Below are 22,086 nucleotides of genomic sequence, written 5' to 3' on the forward strand. Positions count from 1 at the left end.
TTGGTCATTCATTCTCTTTGCCTCGGGTAATCAATGGGGATTTCTGTATTTGCAGTAATGATCTTCAAAAGACAAGAAGCCTCATATGACATTACTTAAAAGTATTTTAAAAGAATACGTGTCTAGAATGTATAAAGAACTCTGAAAACTCAACAGTAAAAAGACATGAAGAGACATCCCACTCTTGAAAAGAATATACAAATGGCAAATAAGCACATGAAAGGATGTTCAGCATCATTAGCCAAATTAAAACCACAATGAAATATTACTACACACCCACCGGAATGGCTAACATTTAAAAATAGTGGTAACACCAAATGTTGACAAGGATGCAGAGAAATTAGATCACTGATACATTGTTGATAGGAATATAAAATGATATAGCCCCAATGGAAAATATTTTGGCATTTTAAAAAACAATTTTTTTAAAAGATTTTATTTATTTATTCATGATAGACACACACACAGAGAGGCAGAGACACAGGCAGAGGGAGGCGCAGGCTCCATGCAGGGAGTCTGACGTGGGACTCGATCCTGGGACTCCAGGATCATACCCTGGGTGGAAGGCAGGCGCTTAAACTGCTGAGCCACCCGGGCTGCCTGGCATTTCTTAAAAACTTAAACATGCAACCACCATACAACTCAGCAGATGCACTCCTGAGCATTTATCCCAAAGAAGTGAAGACAGGTTCACACGAAAACCTGTACCCAAATGTTCATACCAGCTTCATTCATAATAGCCCAAAAATGGAAACAACCCAGATGTCCATCAGTGAATGAAGAATTAAACATTTTACATTTCTACTGTATAATACTACTCAGCAGTAAAAAGGAATCTTCCAGAGAATTATGCTGAGTGAAATAAAAGCCAGGCACAAAAAGTTACATACAGTGTGATTCCATCTTTATAATATTTTTTAAATGACAAAATTACAGAAATGGAGAATAGATTAGTGGTTTCCAGAAGCTAAGGAGAGTCTTTGGGGCCCAGAGGGAAGTGGGTGTGGCTAGAAAAGAATATGATGATGGACATGTTCTCTGTCTTGACGGTATCACTGTCAGTACCTTGTTTGTGATATTGTACCATAGTTTTACAAGATTTTCTATGGATAGAGGGTATACAGGATGTCTCTGTATTATGTTTTAAATTCCATGTGAATCTCCAATGATCTCAAAATAAAAAGCTTAATTAAAAAAATATGTAAACTTTCTAGTTATCTGTGTGGGTGGTCTACTTAATCAGAGAGGGTTTTTTTGGACTTAACCTTTTCTTTCTCCTATGCATCCATGATAGGATTTATCATAGCAGATTCATCCCTTTTAGAACATCTCTAACAGGGTGATGAACCCAGGGGAATTACCATGCAGGCACCCCACCACCACCAATTCTGAAATGAGTACCCATAGAAGCCTTAGAAGAGAGAGAAGAGACCAGGTGCCATACGGGGAAGGAATGCAAGTGGCGGGTAAGGGAGGCATCACCTCCCCTAAAGCTGAGGGTTGGGATTTAAAGTCCATGATGTGATCACTATGTGTTTTGACTCACAGGTTTTTATAGTACCCTAAAGTGAGCCCCTGGCGTTAATGGTGAGCCCTTCCAGCCACCCAGCAGGATGAATTCTGTAAGTGGCCTGATGCGTGTTTGATTCACCAGGTCCCTCAGACAGCTCTAATCATAGCTAAGTCTTGTAGGCAGACCATGAAGTTTAGTAACTTACCCTAGGAAGAACACCTGTGTGATGGTCACTTCTGTTGGTAAGAGGATGGAGGCCACTATTAATGTACAGCACTGGTTACATGCCACTGCAGGTTTATTAAATGAATAAATTGAATGATAACTTTCTGGGAATAATGTTTTTCTCCTAGAATTTCTTCTAGAAAGAAATTTCTAGCATAATAATTTCTTTCTAGAAGAAATGTTAGGAGAAAATATTATAATTTTATGTAGCTTCATTGGAAGTTATCCTTTGTTACCCTTTCTAGTATTAAAGTAAAAGATTTATCCTCGGATGGAAACTCTCTGCCAGGATTATTGAGCAGTTATAAGACTTCTCCACACCTGTTCGTTTCTCCAAAGACATAGTTTGAAGTGATCAGCACTATGGAAATCAAGTCCATTATTTGGCTTTTGGAGTATTAAATTCCCTCTGGACTATGTGCAACAGTAATTATTATCATTCATTGAATGCCTTCTGTGTGCTACTGTATTAGATCTTGTGCGTATATTATTTCATTTAAGCTTCATGGCAACCTTGCAAGAAAAGTATCATGCTGGGACGCCTGGGTGGGTCAGTGGTTGAGCATCTATCTGCCTTCAGCTTAGGGCATGACCCCAGGCAGAGGGATCATGACATCAGGCATGACATCGGGCTCCCGGCGGGGAGGCCTGCTTCTCGCTCTATGTCTCTGTGTCTCGCTGTGTGTCTCTCATGAATAAATAAATAAAATCTTTTTAAAAAAAAAGTATCATGCTAGCCCCATTTTCAGATAAGGAAACTAAGGCTCAGTAAGGCTAAAGGATTTAGTCCTAAAAAAGATAATCGGGTTGGCAGTCTAACAGAAGAACTCTAATTTTAGGGTCAGACCCAGGTTTAAGTTCTGCTTCTGCCTCTTAATTCAACTTTACTGCGTGACCTTGGGCCGGTTCCTTAACTTCTTTGAGGTCACAGCATGTGCCTGTCACATAATAGCTATTTTATAGTTCAAGTAACTGCTTCACAAGAAAAGCAGCACAAGGTTCTGTAAGAGAATAGTTAGAACCTTCCCCAAACTTTCCTTCTTATTTAGTTTTCTGTGAGAAGTGGAAAAATCTAAAATAAAACATTTGAAGATCAGCCAGCTATTAAATGCCAAAGCTAGGATAATAGTCCAGCTGATAAATTCAGATGAGATTTATCTTATAAATATAGTGCAGTTTGTTAAGGCTTAAGACTTAGGATTAGAGGGGCACCTGGGTGACTAAGTTGGTTAAGTGTCTGACTTTGGCTCAGGTCATGATCTCAGGGTATTGGGATCAAGTCCTGTATCAGGCTCCCTGCTCAGTGGGGAGTCTGCTTGTCTTTTTCCCCTCTCCCTCCGTCCCTCCCTCTGCTTGTGTTCTCTCTCTCAAATAAATAAATAAAATCTTTTTTAAAAAAGACTTAGGGGATCCCTGGGTGGCGCAGCGGTTTAGCGCCTGCCTTTGGCCCAGGGCGCAATCCTGGAGACCCGGAATCGAATCCCACGTTGGGCTCCCGGTGCATGGAGCCTGCTTCTCCCTATGCCTGTGTCTCTGCTCTCTCTCTCTCTCTCTCTCTCTCTCTCTGTGACTATCATAAAAAAAAAAAAAAAAAAAAAAAAGACTTAGCACTGGAGACTCTAGTTGTGTAGCCTTAGATAAGTAATTTTATTAACTTGAGCCTCAATTTACTCATCTTAAATTGGAGCTAATGATATTTATCTCAGTGGTTATAATGAGAACTAAATGAGTTAATAATACATGTGATGATAGTGCATTTAGCTCAGTGCTTGGCATATACAAGTGCCACAGAAGTATCAGCTGCTAGAATTTTTATTTCTTTTCTCCTTTTTTTTTAGGGGAGGGCAGGGCACATGGAGAGGGAGAGAGAGAGAATCTCAAGCAGGTCCCATGCTTAGCACAGAGCCTTATATAGACTCAATCTCATGACCCTGAGATCATGACCTGAGCTGAAATCAAGAGTCGGACACTCAACCGACTGAGCTACCAAGGCACCCCTGGAATTTTTATTTCTTTTAAACAGTTTACCAGAGTTGGTCTTGTGGACATGCTTCTTCAGGTCGACTCTATAATCAAAATGTACCTTATAGTTTACTTATGCATTTAATGTAGTACTCCATTGTTTTCTCTCCTTTTTCACTGAGACACTTTTGTAGTCCATAGGAATCTTACAATTCGTGGTATGTCAGATGTAGGGAAATCAGTTCTTCCAGAGCTGGCGCAGGATATATGTACCTTCTGACTCCCAGGAACTTGTTCCTCCATACCTGCTATTTCTCACACACTGGCCAGAATGTAAACCTATTACTAGGTAGGCATCTAAAATTCCCTGTGCCATAAGGGAGCCTCTTTTACGTACTGTGAAAGGATTGAGGGAAGGCAAAAGCCGTTTTGCCCTTGGTATCAGCCTCGTAAAGGCTGCATATCTCTTGCCTTTCTCATACATGAAGGAGAAAACCAGATTTGTTGGCTGCATTCTGAACGGAATCCTGAGACTCTAGATAATAGCCGCCATCTCAGATAGCTCATTATACTGCTTAATTTTATTTAAGGCTTTTCAAGAATATTTGGATGACCTACTCTTTATTATGTGATGGAGTGATTAGAATAACTTTTATATTGCATTGTGGTTTTCTCTTATGTGCGTCCCTGTTGCGCACAGATGAATTTGTAATGCAGAATGTCAGCATAGTCTGTATTTAATTGTACCTGCTGTTCTCATTCATTAGAATGCAGTCCCCAAGAAATAACTAGATAGATATATTAGTTGTTGTCTTTTCATAAGACAATTAAACTTAATGAAAGGAAATTCCTGCAGCACCCTTGGAACAGCACTAGGAGAGGGTACCAAAAGGGGAGACCTGCTAATGTGTCCTCTGGCTCCTGGCAAACTAAAGTGCTTCTTGGCATACAAGCAAAACTGTGTAATTGCTTTATGGAGAGAAGAAGTTGAAGAGTTTATTTCTGCCTTCATTGTCACCCACAACAGAGCCACGTGCCATATTTCAAAACTGAACTCATGTTCCTTTAAGAATTGTAACCATGCCTATTTCTAAACACATCCAGTGAGGCTTACACATGAAAGTACAGAGCAAATTAAATATTTTAAGTATAAACAAGAATGGATACCAAAAGGGAACAGAAGTAGCAAATATCATGAGCACTTGATACGAAAAGATCACTGCAAAAAGGGAATTCTCGATTTGTGTGGTTTTCCTTTTCTGACAGAAAACAGTGGTAGCTTGTACAAAGTCAACATTTTCTTTGGAGGTAATCTTACCAGGAAATTGGCATGCAGATCCCTGTACAAAAGCACATTGGGTGACTCTAACTGTAGTTTAGTGAAAGTGCTTTTATTTATCTGTTTTGAACAGCCCCCTCGGCACCCAGCCACATCCTGACCGAGGGTAGCCTCCCACTCTGACCCCTAATTGTGTTGGGAGCAGGGGCTGGGCTGTGGGCGGTGGGCCCTTTTGTGAAGAACTGCCGAAAGCACATGCTCTTGCGGGCTCCGGTCTTTATTAGCAGGCTTCAGCTTGATGCTGTTTTTGTGGATTGTTTAATGGCTAATTGATGCAGCATGTGTCGAGATACAGTTTCTTGCATGAGGCGGTTATGGGTGGCAACATGGGTTGTCTCAACATGATACCAATTTCCACAGTCAATTTGGTCAATTCAGTGAAAAAAAAAATGAGTCAGTCCAGCCTGAAAATCAGAGCAGTTTCTGGAGATTATTGAGGCAACTATGGTTGGGTGACCAAATTTTTCATGTTTGAACCAGTCATTTTCACATTTTGTATACATAGCCTTAGCCATTTGGGGAAATAGTCTTAACTACACAGAAGTGACACTTAAAAATTAATGTCTTTAAACATTTATAATCACAGTCAGGCCTTCTAGTTCACATCAGTTTTGATATCATATACTATATTCCATTTTGCCATTGGCATATAGTATATGATCATTGTAATTAGCTGAAGTTTCATATTTGGTTATAAATAGAGTAGAAAAGTAATCATGGTGACCATCAGGCAGCTGAGACACTATGGAGAATAAGTCAAATTATATTTGGAGGCTGATTTTTTACACAGTTTTATTGATCTGTAACTTACATATAATAAAATTCATCCATTTTAAGTGTACGATTCAGGGATTTTTTTAATAAGTTAAAAGAATTGTGCAACTATCCTCATAATCCATTTTAGAACATTTCCATCACCCCAAGAAAGTCCTCATGCCCATTTGTAATCAGTCCCTGCTCCCAGCCTCAGGGAACCACTAATCTATATTCTGACTTTATAGATTTGCCTATTCTGGACATTTTTTTTTAAGTAAACTCTGTCCCCAATATGGGGCTTGAACTCACAACCCTGAGATTAAGAGTCACATGCTCTATTGACTGAGCCAGCCAGGCGCCTCAGTATAAAATCTTTGCTCTCTCACTTCCTTCACTGAGCATAATATTTTTGAGGTTCATTCATGTTCTACTATGTCATCCATTTATTTTTATTTCTGAGTAATCTATTGTATGGATAGATCATATTTTATTCATCCATCTGGTAATAGACATTTGGATTGTATTTAGTTTGGGGCTAATCGGATAATGCTATTATTCACATACAAGTCTTTATTTGATTCTGTGTTTTCATATCTCTCGAGTAGATACATAGGGGTGGTTAGTAGCTTTAAGTATTTGTAATCAGAGTGAATCAGGTCATCTGGTACATACCAATTTTGAGAAGAAATAACCATTTTACTATTGATCCATGGTTTATGATCAGTGTAGTTAACTGATGTTTCATGGTTTGTTAAAGATGGAACAGGAAAGAGGGGTACATAGGTGGCTCAATTGGTTAAGCATCCAACTCTTGATTTCAGCTCAGGTTGTGATCTGAACCTGAACCAGGGTCATGGCCCACATCAAACTTTGTGCTTAGGGTGGAGTCTACTTGTCCATCTCCCTCTGCTCCTCCCCTGCTCATGTGCACTTTCTCTCTGAAATAAATAAAATAAAAATAAAAATCTCTTTAAAAAAAGTAAGAAAGTGACCACAAGGGTTATATGCTAAGTTTATGCTTAATTTTTGAAGACACTTTCAGGCTGATTTTTATTCAGTTAGAGGGTCCTATAGAAAACTACCTACTATTATCTTATGCATGACATGAGACCCTGTTTGTAAATTTTTTATATTCTTCTCACTCTCTAATATTTTTCTAATCTTCTAAGCACTTCAGATTATTAAACAGAACTACATCACAACTGCCTATTATCTACTGCTGCAACTCAAATACTCATTACATCACCAATAAAAAGCCAAGCTTACTGTGAAATCTCACTGAAGGAGTGGGCAAATATTGTGACAGGTGATGCATGTTGTGATTGGATAATTGTTAACTCTTCTGTGATCCCAGCTGAACAGCACTTGCCATTCTCATGGAAGCTTGTCTTCAGGTAGAACTCATATAATGAAAATGAACTTTATTTAGAATTGGGTCTGCTTCAGTATATTAGATAATCCACTTCTTGACTTTCTAGTGACCGTCATTGTCATTACTAATTCTACAAAGCAATAGCTCCAGTATATATAGTGCATTCAAGTTTACAAATTGTTTCTTTCTCCCATTCATTTTATTTATTTAGTCATTTGTTTAGGTACAACTCTATAACGAGCACTGCTAAGCACACAATTCCATTCAGTTTTCCTAACAACCTTGTCAGTGTAGGAAGACCAGATATCACCCATGATCTTTGTATATCATAAGCACATGAGCACTTGCACACATGCACACTTGCACACTTTCCATGTCATCTCTGCTTCCTCTGAGAGGATCTGACCATCAGAAATCTATTCTGATTCCCATAAAAATCTATCTGAATAAAATAACTAATTTTTTTTTCTAAAATGAAAGAAGATGGGCAGCCCAGGTGGCTCAGCGGTTTGGTGCCCCTTCAGCCCAGGGCCTGATCCTGGAGACCTGGGATTGAGTCCCACATCAGGCTCCCTGCAGGGAGCCTGCTTCTCCCTCTGCCTGTGTCTCTGCCTGCCACCATCTCTCTCTCTGTCTCTCATGAATAAATAAATTAAATATTTTTTTAAAATAATAAAAAAAATAAAATGAAAGAAGATAAGAAATACCTGCCTTAAAAATGGGTCACTTTGCATTGTACCTATTGTCAATGTGATATTGACCTCTTGGCCAAAATAGATAAAAATCAGACTGCTACAAGTTAGAGAACACGAAAACATACTTAACGTGTAATACAAAGAAAGAATTGGAGTTAATTTGGCTTTTCACCAAAGCCTTATGTTTTACATTACATGAAGCTTATTTCTTTTTAGTGGTATGAAGAGGACCTGTAATTTTACACACTTCATTTGTATTTTCTTTGAGAAAATGTCTCAGTTAAAATCAATGCCCTACTATTCATTTAAGCTCCCTTGCCTTCAATAAAACTAATTGATAAACCCTAATAATTAATGGCCTGATTAAACCAAAATGACTTACATCTGCCCTGATGATTGCCATTTATAATCAGGCACTTTAATGACTCATCTTTTCTGTGCTTTGCTTACAGAAGAAAGGCTACGGTGTTTTTAAAAAACTATGCTTTCAGTTGCTATTTGTTTTCCATAACTTGAGATTGTATTAAAATAAGCACCGTTAACAACTACCTCCTTTAAAGAAACTTTCTGCCTAACCTGTCATGTTTATGGCTTGAAGTTGAAAACAAACCAGAAAAAAATCACCTCAGTATTCCTGGAGCTGTTTATTCCTGGAGTTATTCCTGGAGTATTCCTAGAGTTACAGAATTTGCATGTTTTAAATGAACACTCGGAAGTAATAAGTTCAGTAGCTACATGTTAAGATTGTTGATACCTTAGATATAAGGTGGAATATTGTATTCAGGGGAAGTAAAACTCAAATTGGAGGAGCCGTCCTCATTCCAGCATTTAAAATTCCAGCATTTGCTTCAAATTCTGACAAATGAATTAAAATTTAGTCTAATTAAATAAATCTCTAATATTATACCCTATTTCAAAAAAGGATTTGAGGGGTGCCTGGTTGGCTCAGAAAAGCACTTGACTCTTGATCCTGGGATTGTGAGTTGGAGCCCCAGGGGTATAGAGATTACTAGAAAAATAATAATTATGAGCTTTAAAAAAAAGATTTGAGGCAGCTTATGATGTCAGGTCAAAACAATGAACAAGGAGCACTTGGGGGGCTCAGTGGTTGAGCATCTGCCTTTGGCTCAGCTCATGATCCAGGGTCTTGGTATTGAGTCCCACATCGGGCTCCCCACAGGGAGCCTGCTTCTCTCTCTACCTATGTCTCTGCCTTTCTCTGTGTCTTTCATGAATAAATAAATAAAATCTAATGAACAAAAGATAAAAGACAAGAATTTTAAAATAAAGAGTTATCCCCACTTCTACCCAGGAAGCAGTCACTACTATGGGACTTGTCCTCCACCAAAAACAGCTAGGAAGCTGGACAAAAGTTATGAAACATCTGTTTTCAGACATCAGATACCAAGCATTTAGGACTGTGATCCCTGAAAAAAGGTAATCGATGAAGTGACCTCTATAATCATCCAAGCTTTCTGCCTTGAGATAGTTTCTGGATAGAGAGAGGGGACCTGCCCAAAGGTCTTACTGAGCTGAAGAGACAGAGTTTGGAGATCAAGACAACCAAAATGGCTAGAATTTACAGGGCAGAGCCCTAGAGAGGCAGAAATTATGCAGAGAAAGAATTTGAGAAATTGTATTAGAGTCTCCTTAAGTCTTCAACCAAATATCAACCTCTGTATTCATAGGGTGAAATCTTACAACCTAGATAAAGAGCTACAGTCTGGGAAAGAAAATTTCTGGGGAACTTAAGCTGAACAATTCCCAAAGCTTATACAAGGTTGAGAATTTTTTAAATTCCAATCAGCCAGAGTGGACAGACCTTGTTGAATACATTGGAGCATTCAAGAGAGACTTTAGAAAGGTCATGCTTTCATAGTGGGGCTAACCTAGCCCGACAGTAGGGCTTACTCTAGGCTCTCCATGAATAAAGACTCTAAAATAAGCTTCAAAATGATCTGGCTATCTACAAATAAGTTAACTACCTGCTGATATCAAGTTCAACATTCTTCAAAGGATTACAGCTAAATTCAGAACTTAGCATAAGATTCACAATATCTGGTATCCAAATGAGAATTAGTAGGTAAATAAATTTTTCTGATAATGGATGAAAGATCATATCTAGGAGGAAAAAAACAGGCCCCCTAACCCTGAGATAGTGGACTTAGCAGATAAGGACTTTAGAACAGTTATTATAAATACTTCAAGTATATTCAAGGTTCTCAAGGGAAACATGAGCATTAGGAGGAGAGAAATGGAAGTTCATAACAAAGCACATGGAACATCTAGAGATGAAAAATAAAATATCTGAAATTTTAAAATTTTACATGATGGAATTAATAATGGATTGGACACTACAGAAAAAAATAATCAGTGATATTAATGATAGAAATATATAGAGAGATTATCCAAAATTACTAGGAAAAAAAAAAGAGACCAAAAAAATAATTAGCACAGACTCACTGAGATACTTTGAGACAGTATTAGGAAATCTAGGATATATGTGTAACTGGAGTCTCAGAAGGAAAGAAGAAAGAAAAGGAAACAACAAATAATTTGAAGAAATAAAGACTCCAGACTTTCCAAATTTGATGAAACCCATAAACTCATGGATCTAAGAAGTTCAACACACCCTAAACTGGATAAACCAAACAAAACCATACCAAAGTGCAACAGAATAAAAAATTCAAGAACCAGTGACATTAAAAATCTTTAAAATATTCAGAGAAAACAAAATAAGAAAGGAGGAGGAGGAATAATGGCAGACTTCTTGTCTGCAGCTATGTAAACTACAAGATAATGGAAAGACATCCTTAAAATGTTGGGGTAGGACAACCCCTACCCCCTGTCAATCAAAAATTCTGTGTTCTGTACGTATACTTTTCAAAAGTTACAGCTAAGACTTCTTCAGGCAAACAAAGCAGAGAAAAAATGTTTACTTATTGCCAACGTTATAAAAAATGTTGAAGTTATTGTGGCAGAGAGAAAATGCTAAAAATGGATGATTAAGCCTACACAAAGGAATAAATAGCACTAGAAATGGTAAACATGTGGATATATATAAAAGCCTTTTTTCTCACTCTTAAATTTCTTTAAAAGATTAAAACAAAAATAGTGTATTGTGGAGCTTATATGTAGAGAAAAGATATATAATAGTAACACAAAGGATAGGAGGAAGAAAGTGGAGGTGTATTGTGAGTTCTTGCCTTACAAATATTTCTTGAAAGTAAACTGTGAGGCGTTAAAGAAACATACTATAAATCCTAGAAAAAAACATTAAAAAAAATAAGCCTCAAACAGGGGTTGGCAAACCTTAGCCCACAGGCTATTTGGCTCATTGCCTGTTACCCTTTAATTTGTGTGTTGCCTATGATTGCTTTTTCACTACAGCAACAAAATTGCATAGTTATAACAAAAACAATATGGCCCTCAAAGCCTGAAATACACTTTTTTACAGAAATGGTTTACCAACCTCTGGCTTAGAAGCCAACGGTAGAGATCAGTGGAATGATAAAAAAGAATCTAACTAATCCAAAAGAAAGCAAGGAGAGAAGGAAAAAAGAAACAAAACAGATGGGACAAATAGTGAGATGTTAAGGTTGAACTCATGCATGTCAATAATTACATTAAATGTAAATGGTCTAAATACTCCAATTAAAGCACAAATTGTCAGACTAGTTAAAAAAAAAAAAAAAAGCAAGACCCAACTGTACTGTCTGCAGCATATGAACTTTGAATATTAATGACAGATATACCATCTAAACACTAGCCAATACATTATGGGATTTATAGTGTATGTAGAAAAGAAAACTATAACAACAGAAACTTAGGTCAGGGGGGAGGTGACTATAAAAATGGGCACAGGGAACTTTTTGGGGTCACATAAATGTTTCCTATCTTGATTGTGTTGTGGATACATGAATGCATACATTTGCCAAACTCATCAAACTATGTTCAACATCATTGCAATAATGTTGTTTTTTATGAATAAAGTTGATTTTTAAAAATTAATTTCTCTTCAAATATTTTTAACTATATAGTAGTTAAATCAGAAGTAATACAGAAGGTTATGTTAGTCTTTTCTAAGTGCTGATTTGAACCAGGCTGTGTTACATTGGTTTCTAATTCAGTAGATCTGAGGTGGAACTCAAAAAATTGGGTTTTGGTTTTTGTTTCAGTTTGGTTTTTGTTGTTTTTAAATGCACAGCCAAGTTTGGGAGCTTTTTAGTTATGTAATTCTCATTGATTTTATTATAAGAAGCATGCCAGTTGTTCAGGAAGAGAATTCCATTTAGACTATACATTAGCAGTGTTGTTATCCTCAAATGTCATTTGCTATATTTTGGTAAAAGAATATGCCAGCAGGTCCTTGGCCTGAATTTACCTGGAGGGCAGAGACAGGGACTTACTCATGTTTCTCTCCACATCACCTACCATTATACCTGGCACATGTTAAGGTGTCAGTAAATACTTCTTGAATAAATGTTTTTGAATGATTATGGATTCTTTCCAGATTGAAAAATGTCTTTTTAAACTGTATTCATTAATAGTAAAATGTATTCATTCTGAAGTGTATGCCATTATGTAGGAAAAGATCCAGCTCCTTCTCAGGCCAGATTCTCTGGATGAGCACGTTTCCCCATCTGTTTAGTAAAGATATCATTCATTCACTGTTTGCTTAACAAATATGGTTTATTGTTGGTTCCAGATACCATTCTAGATATAGTAGTGAACAAAACAGATCAAGTCTCTGCATTTCTGGAGGTTCCCTTCAATTATGGAGGACAGAGAGAGAGTAGACTTATACATATATCTGGGGTGGAAAGGTATTGCCATTCATACTGGGTAACTGGGGAAGACTTCTCTTAAAAAGATTACAGTTGAGTAGAAACCTAAAAGAAATGAAGGAGCAAGCTCATATATGGGAGCAGAGTATTCTAGAGATATGGAACCCCAAAGCAGGAGCATGTCTAACAAGGAAGCCGGTGAAATGAGGCAGATTGGGCAGAGAAAGGAATAGGAAGAGTGTGAGCACAGAGTTAGTGGGAACCAGCTCAGAGACTACTGTGAGGGCTGTGTTTTGTGTTGACCTGTGAAGCTATTGGAGGTTTTAGGCAGAGAAATGGCATGATCTGATGTAGTTTTAGAGGGATCACTTAAAAAAATTTTTTTTAAATAAGAGAATCACTTTACCTGCTGTGTTCAACACAGACTGTAGTGTTGAAGGAATGTGTGTATGTGGTCTGATGAAAATGCCTCCTCATGAACATTAAATTGGTTTTATAGTTCTGCATACTGCACTTTGGGAATTATCTTCTTTTAGATAGTATTTTACTCAAGTACCGCTAAAACGTGCTACAGTAACATTATTTCCTAAATATATTAAAATATACCACTTTTGTTGTATAACAGTGGATAATAATACCTTATATTTATGGAGTGTTTGACAGTTGAAAAGCAATTTTACATTCATTATCTCATCCAATCCTCATAGTTCTTTAAGATTGACACAGTGGCTATTATGTCTCCCTGCAGAGGTAGGAATTAAAACATCACCTGCCTTATGAAATTCACATGTCAAGTTTGTGACCAGGCCAAAAAGCTAAAACACTGGTCCTGTGTCTCCTAGCCTAAATCCATTGGTTTTGTTTAAAGGGGTCTGTTATGTTCAAATGATGTCTCAAGATATTACTGGGAAGGGGAGGGGGTTTACTTCTATTAGCAAATTTAGTATATTGTTTAAAAAGCCCGGGACGTGATCCTGGAGACCCGGGATCGAGTCCCACGTTGGGCTCCTTGCATGGAGCTTGCTTCTCCCTCTACCTGTGTCTCTGCCTCTCTCTCTCTCTCTCTCTCTCTCTCTCTCTCTCTCGCTGTGTGTGTGTGTGTTTCTTATGAATGAATAAATAAATAAATCTTAAAAAAAAAAGCCATTAACCAAAAATAAATAAATAAATAAAATAAAAATAAAAAGCCATTAACCAAGGCACCTGAGTGGCTCAGTAGGTTAAGCCTCTGCCTTAAGCTTAGGTCATGATCCCAGGGTCCTGGGATTGTGCCTGGCATTGGGCTCCCTGCTCAGTGGGTAAGTCCTCTTTTCCCTCTCCCTCTGCCCCCCCCCCCCGTTTATGCATGCGCTCACGTGCTCTCTCTTTCTCTTTCAAATAAAGCCAAATAAATAGTAAGCCATTAACCAGTGAGCAAGGTACTATTGTCAGAAGAGATACATACAAAGATGTGTGAAGCATATTCCTACCCTGTGAAGTTATTACAGGGGAAGCAATACCTACACCAGTAAATATGGTAAATAACTGCTAATCAAATAGTGTCACATACTTAGTTCTAAACAAATGGCACAGACAGTAGATATGTTAACAGTTCAAAGGAGGCCATGACTTTGTTCGCCTGATTAGTTAAGGCAACTGGAAGGTGGGTACTTGAGTTGAAGTATAGGTTTCACCTATACTTCCTCAATAGTTGAGGAAGGGTTGAGGAGGGGTTTCTCAACCTGGGGGTCAGCGAGAGGGAGAGGGGAACACACAACATCTGAGATGGTGATTAAAACAGTCCAGGTGGAATACAAAGGATGTAAAGATAAGTGGATGTTTACTATTTTCCTATATGAAGTTTTCCCAAGAACTAGGCTGTGAATGTGTAAAAGTCAAAGAGCAGGCTTTGCCTGGAAGTTAAAAAAAGAAGTTGCTGGAGAACAGAAAAATGCAATGAAGTTCTTATTTATACCTTGCCTTTTAGAATATAATCTAGCAATTCTGTTGTTCAGTGTTCCTCTCTCTATTGGTCCACTTAAGTCAAAAGTGTATCTGATTAAAGCTAAAGATTTGTTGATTTTGGCATATCTCTTGATTTCCAAGCAGGTCCTTCTTCCAGGAGCTCAAAATATTTGTTCATTAACTGTCTCCATCTGATGTAGCTTAAGAGTGGTTTAAAGATGTCAATATATAAAAGAGCAGGTTGTCCAAAAGAAAGATACTCAAACTTGAGTATGATGAGAATTGTATCTGTAAAATAAGACCTACCCATATGTAGAGTCTAACATTTCTTTCAGTTCACCAAACATTTATTATCTATGGTGGCTGTCTACGCCACCATATGCATTGCACTAACAATACGTTAGTATTGCACTAACGTATGTATTGCACTAACTACTAGTTCACATTTAGGTGAAGAGGTCAAGGAATATTTTATTTCTTCATCCAGGAGAGAAATGATGTAGTAAATTTGGTAATTTTAATGTGATGGTGGTATAAGATTTATAATTCAGATTGAGGAAAATTGGAGGCAGAGAAACTAGTTGGTAAGAGAACTTATACAAGTTAGTGTGCCTAGGCATAAACTCTCTCTTTAGAGAGAGCCCTACAGGAAGTATTATAGTATGTCTTGTGTGAAGACCTGTTCTATAGCCAACCTCTGATCACTGAAACAGAATCGTCAACATAAAATCATACTTTGTGTGTATGGTTTCCGTTCATGTATTCTCTCATCTATTCAACAGATATTTAGTAAGCATTTACTATCTCCCTGAAACTCTTCTAGGGGCTGGGAATGTAGTAGTCAAAAGAAACGAAGTTGCTGTCTTCATGGCTTTTACATTCTAGTATTAGGTAGGCAGCACAATATGAGCACATCTTTGAGAAAGTTCCTGGCACATGCGTGTCACATAGTAGACTTCAATAATTGTTGGTTACTGAGTTTGAACTTGAAGTTTGAATTAAGTGCCTGCCATTGGCAAGATACAGTTGAAGTACCCTTTTGCAAAGTGGAGGGTCAGAGTGGATTGACTCACATTTTTTTTAATGTTACATTAAAAATTGAGTCTCTCGTTCAGTTATGGAGTAATTCAGGTTATATGCTATATTAAATATAACAAGTTGTCTCTTCCAGACTACTTTTACCATTGAAGATGAAACGTTGAGGCAGGTGCTATTCTGTACCATTGACAGTGGTGTGTTCTTGTCCTGGTGGGATGGTTTTTGTGGGGTCCCTGAATTCCCAAAATGGCTCATTGTTGTCACTGGCGATGCTTCACAGAAACCCTTTGTGTCAGTAGTTAGCAACTGACTGCCTTGGCAAAAGCTATGTCAATTCTTTTGTTTACTATATAACAGCAGTCAAAAGTGGTGTAAGGGAAGAGAAAGAGAAATTAAACAAAGATCGATACATGCATATATGCACACACATCCACATGCCTTTTAGACCAATTTCTGAGCATTATCTGAAATGACATTTGTCACATAAAACCAGGAGATAACAGTACTGCATTCGTTTTGTCATTGTTTCATTCAGATATGACCTGTTACCAGCAACATATGAATGATTTTTTTTTTTTCTTGTTGGCTTCCCTTTGGCCTTACTGCTTCTTAGATGGGAGGAGTAGTTTCACATCAACAGCAAAGCTAAACCTTTTTGTGCAAATTCTTTGCCAGAAGATTACATTTTCTTATCCACCTACTTTTCTTGAAAGCCTGGGGATAGGATGATAGATGTATTTACTGTTGTTGGAAGCCAAGATTTTATTTGACTTTCACTTGAAATAATCCCTTGCTTCCATAGAAACCAGAAATGGTTGGAAATGAAGGACTTAGGACCTTACATTTTGCCTCCAGATAAAATGCTTTGCATTAAATTTGTGATTAGAATTCCGGATGGAACAGATGATGTCATTTCTGCAATTGGTATGGTGTGCATGTGTGTTTTTATTAAACATACACTGTAGATACAGAATTAGTTACATGGACTTTTCTGGTCCCTTTTTAGATGTGAAGCCCTCCAATATGCTAGTAAACACAAGAGGACAGGTCAAGCTGTGCGATTTTGGAGTTAGCACTCAGGTGGGTCTCTTTTTTTCCTCCCAGTTTGCTCTCTTTTCTGCAGCATTCACTTTTTATTTTCAGTCTACTCTTTGGATTGAAAAATCACCTAGCTGCCAGACAAACAGAACTCTGCATCTTCTCCTCGGCTGGGAGTGTGTTATTCATTTTTAATCTCTGAGCGAGTTTCCTTCATCAGAATATGATTGTTCATTGTTTAATGACAGTAAAAACTGCTGATATTGTAATTACTACTTACGAATAGCAAACTTCATTGATATGCAGCTTTGATATGAAAGCGTTTTGACCAGACAAAAGGGAGGGCAGAGTGGGAGCTGTGCCTGGGGAGCCCAACTGGCCCACAATAAAAATTAATATTGGGAGCAACAATGGTGGAGGGCCATTACAATGTGCAGCACAAATTTTAATTAATTTCCATTTTGGGCCTCCCCTGAGAACCCCGGTGATAGTGACCCATGAGCGTGCTGTGATGTTGATTTGAATTGCAGCCACCTTTACTCCCAGCCAAACACGAAGACCAAAGCGAAGGTCATCGTTGTATTATGGGCTGTCAAAGTCTGTTATCCCTCCAGCGTATTTAGTGTTCATTCCATTCTAGTAATGCACGGGCTTCATTCACATCTTGAGCCATCTGACTAAAAAATGAGTGTGTTCAAATTCTACTTCAAATTGACTTTTTATATCAGGCGGGTTTGGGGTACTAAAGCGATAAGCATCCTGCTTAAGTGAATTGTTTAAGGTTATCTGCTATAAACTGTAATGCTGTGCTTGTTTAAATTGGAAATCACATTCAAAAGAAAAGAGAGATTTAATCATTTTTAATGCCTTTGTAGATAAATTTGTTCCCTTTTACATAATTTTTAGTTGATTTATAGAAATGATGATTGTAGGTTAAATGAGGAATAATTGCCCATTTTATTTCCACATTATCTTTATATTGTTCTAACAGACTGTTTTGTCTCATAGCTGGTGAATTCTATAGCCAAGACGTATGTTGGAACAAATGCTTATATGGCGGTAAGTAAACTTATGCAAAAATAACATTTAAAACCAACATCTTTATCTTTATGTACTTGGTAATGTAGAATTCTTGAATTAATTCAACAGCTTTATCCTAACAGATCATAAATTACAAAGTCAATCCAGTCATGATCCGATTTTTAGATCTTTCTAAAAAGCATTAGGGTTTATATAGGAGCTGCCAACTTATCTGCTTAGTTGACTTAACTAGTTGGTTCGAGTATGAAATTGCTGAGTTTTGAAGCTTAATCCTACAGAAATATTGCACCTTAAAGCACATTGACCACTTTGCCACATTGCTCATTTAATTAACCCTCAAGTATCCCAAAATGTCAGTCAATAAGATTGGTTGTTCTTTTCCAGAAATACAGGCTTTGTCACCTCATCAAAATTAAAATTTTGACATGACCAACTCTTACTTATGGATCTCTGAAATAAAGGTTTGGCAGGAAATTCTCTTTCGAACTTGTACATCTATATTCTGTTTACTTGTTGGCTAATGCCTGTCATAAGATAACATTAATTTCTCTGAAATAAATTTACCATGTATGAAAATTAGAAGCATAGAACTGTTTCAAAGACCCAGTGTGGACTTGATGTCAACCCTTTCCTTATTCCTACCTTTTAAGTAAGGGAAGTTATTTGGGGCACAAATGCTTTTGTTTATTAGTTTCCACTTCAAGAGCAGGTTGGGAGAGACAAGCAAGAAGGTTATCTAGTATGATTTTTGGAGCCAGGTTTTATTTTAACACCTTATGTTCAATTTTCTTTTTAAATGAGGATTCTGGATTTATTTAGGTAGTTTATTTTACTTCCAATAATCTTTATATGAAGTTAAAAATATTAGTATGGATGGAAACCTGGCTCTCAGTTCATATATTATCTTGATAAAAAGATGTTAATATAAATGGAACTTTGGATCTTATTCTCAGAACAGTACAAACCTTTTTTTTTTTTTAATCAAGGTACCATAATCATTAATTTCTGTCATCATGCCTGGGTTTTTTTTTTTTTTTCATGCCTGGTTTTTAAAGAAAATTTATCCTTTCTCATTTTCCTAGGAAATGTGAAAAAAAAAAGTAACCTCTGAAGTCATTGTATCTGTTTTTATAAAACATAATCACCCTCTTGGCTCTACCAGGTTAGCTGAGATTGGTGAACCACTTTTACAGTTAATAAATCCCTATCAAATACACAATTTCAGTCTTTGAAAGAATATGGAACACTGTGATTTAAAAATAAATAAATAAATCTACTGTAAATGAAACAACTTTTCATCTACCCATCATGTTTTTAGTAGCTTTAAATTGCTCTAATAATTAAGTTGCATTATGTTTGAATGTACAAATCTAGATTACAGTTGTCTTTCCCAGGTGTACGTTAAAGAAATTACTTTTTTTCTTTTTGGTTTATGGATGAATGTGATGCATCCATCTGTTAATTGAATATTTGAGGATTACAATTATGAAATGTTAGCTCAGATTGGCAAAGCTCAGATTGCTTTGCTTCTTGGGTGAGTGAGTTCTAGTCATCAGCTTTATAGTTCAAGCTGTAAAAAGCATAAGATACCTAGAAAGCCAAGTGTGATAGCCTGATAGCTTCACTCAATTCAGCAGACTCTCATTAGCCACATACTTACCTAATTAGTATGAGATCAGAGGTTGGGAGTGGAGAAGATGGAAATAACATTATTCTGTTATTAATCCCCGTTATTAATCCCTGCCTGAGATACCTTAATATTGTATTATTGAACTACCATTGAGGGGAACTGGGTGAAGGGTGCATAGAACTTCCCTGTATGTATTTTTTTCAACTTATGAATTGATAAGTATTTCAAGATAAAAAAAAATAGGTAAAAAACGGAAGTTTTATTGGAACATGGCCACACCCTTTTGTTTGTGTATTGTCTCTGGCTGCTTCAGCACTACAGCATCAGAGTAGAGCTGCTGTGACAGTTGCAGCAGAGACCATATGGCCCACAGAGGGAGAAGTATTTATGCTCTGGTCATGTAGAGAAAAAGTTTGCCAGCTTCTGGTCTATGCCAGTGAAAGCTGTATCTGAGTACCTTCAGTTAATCAGCTAGTATTTACTGAGCATCTTCCGTGCCATTAGCCAGGTTATGGTGGAACCACTTGAACCTGCATAAAGTATGGGCAAAATAGGAAGCTTAACATTATATGTGGCTACATTTTGTGTGACATAATAAGATGTAAGTTGTACCAAGCATACACTTAGAGAGTAAAAAGTCATGCAATGTATGAATTTGATGATTTAACAGTATGTGAAAAGGGTGCTTATTAAAAGAGATCACTGTGAAGAGATGAGCAAAGACTTAAAAACAGAAGATATTGTGACATTGTTGGGGGTGGGAGGTGGGGTAGAGGACAAATAATAAGTTGTGGGATTATACAGCTAGAGGTCAGCTGGTATGTTACCCTCCTTTTGCATCCATTTCTCTTACTTTGTATTCGTACAGGATAATAACAATAATAAGCTAGTAGTTAACCCCATGTGCCAATCACTCTTTTAAACTCTTACATATATTAATACTTTAAATCCTTACAACAACCCTGTCAGGTAAGATCATTCTCATTGAGCTGAAAAAACAGGGATAAAGAAGTTAAGTAACTTACTCAAGTTCATACATCTAATAAGTGGCAGAGTCAGGATTCAGACCCAAGTAATCAATCTACAGAAACTAAACTTCTAACTTCAGTGCCTCTCACTATATCCAAATTATGTCTGTCTCTCCCAATCTAGATTGTGATCTTCAGAAGAGGAGGGTTTATTCTGTTCATTCTCTATATCTGGTCCTTCACACAGTGCTAAATGAATAAATTAGTTCATGAAAGCTGCCTTCCCTAGATGACCTACTCACTAATTATAAGCAGAGCATTTAACTTTTCATATTAAGTATCTCAGTTGTATTATAAGGTATAGAAGACCCCCAAATTACTCAAATACAGTCACTAGGCTGCTCAAATATTGAAAAGAAAATAAAGAAATAGCTCTGCATGTGCAATCTCACTTCATTCTTCTGTAATCTCAAGTGTAAGGTATAGGAAAATGATAATTAGGAAAAAGGGCAGCTTTCTTAAGATCCTAAGTCATGAAAAAAATAATACTAATTAACAACTTATGGGCATGTTAAGGGTGGAACTTGTAGGAGATTTGGAAGGTCGTCTGGTCATCTAACCTCCTCATTGACCAACAAGATTGGAAAGTGGAATGACAAGTTCAAGGACATACTACATTTTCGAGGCAGATATTTAGGTTCAGTAGACACTTTAAGCTGATGCAAGAAATATTTTCAGCTATATTTCAAAAGGCTCTCATCCAGCAGGATTGCAAAAGAAGTTGAGAAGGCTTTGGGAGCTTACATTAAACCACTTCTCAGATGTTTTAATTACTAAAAATCTTACTCTATTTTAAACATAGAAGGCCGTAAAACTTTAACCTAATGTTCAGTCATTGTAGTTTATTATAATGTTTTAATCAAATATAAATGTTTGACATTATTATTATGAATAGTTAAGGTTTTAAAACAAAACAAAAGAACCTTACCCAAATACTTGTGCTTTGTGATCAGAAAAGTCCATCAAGAGGTGCCTGGGTGGCCCTGTCGCTGAAGTGTCTGACTTTTGATTTCAGCTCAGGTCCCAATCTCAGGGTCAAGTCCTGTGTTGAGCTCTGTGCTCAGCATGAAGTCTACTCGAGATTCTCTCTTCCTCTGCCCCTCCACCTGCCCATGTGCACTCTCTCTCTTGCTCTAAAATAAATCAATAAAATCTTTAAAAAAGAAAGTCCATGAAAATAACTATTCTTCTCTCCTGAACATTTTTTCCTGCCTGAGCTATTCTTGCCCTTGGAAAGTATCTTCACCAGAATGAAACCTAGACAGATTACATGATACAGCAACATTGGCCATGCTCATGCAGCAATGGTCATGGCAACGGTGGTGATCAGAAGGAGACTGGCATTTACCAAACATTCCTGTGTGACAGGTATTGAGTCAAGCACATTGCACAGATTCACTTAATCTTCACACAACCCCATGAAATCTACATATTATTATTGTCTTCATTTTACAGGTAAGGAAACCGAAGGTGAAGTGACTTTAGCCCAGGATCTCAAATTTGGCCAAGTAATAATGAGAGTCATGATTTAGTTAAGACACCAGCTTCCAGTTTCTGGTAACAGCAGGTTAGGTTATTTGAACCAACTCTTCCATTGAAAAATTCTAGGTAAAATCCTTTTAAAACCATCTCAAATGCACTGAAGAGCTAAAAAGACAATGGGATCTAGCAGGACAATTTTCAGATGGAATCCTGCAATAGAGAGGGAGGCAGAATGT

The 22,086-nt window shown here is 37.2% G+C and overlaps 1 protein-coding gene across 24 annotated transcripts in view; it reads left to right on the top strand.

Moving 5' to 3' along the window:
* MAP2K5 (mitogen-activated protein kinase kinase 5) overlaps positions 1-22,086 on the top strand; it is a 259,266-nt gene that overhangs the window by 125,785 nt on the left and 111,395 nt on the right. For all 24 annotated transcript variants that reach the window (XM_072738900.1, XM_072738899.1, XM_072738891.1 and 21 more), the window contains 2 exons: positions 16,638-16,711; positions 17,678-17,728. In XM_072738900.1, coding sequence (XP_072595001.1) covers positions 16,638-16,711; positions 17,678-17,728 — 125 coding nt within the window. The remainder of the gene's footprint in view (positions 1-16,637; positions 16,712-17,677; positions 17,729-22,086) is intronic.

Source organism: Vulpes vulpes, chromosome 15, assembly GCF_048418805.1.
Source record: "Vulpes vulpes isolate BD-2025 chromosome 15, VulVul3, whole genome shotgun sequence".
NCBI classification, from domain to species: Eukaryota; Metazoa; Chordata; class Mammalia; order Carnivora; family Canidae; genus Vulpes; species Vulpes vulpes.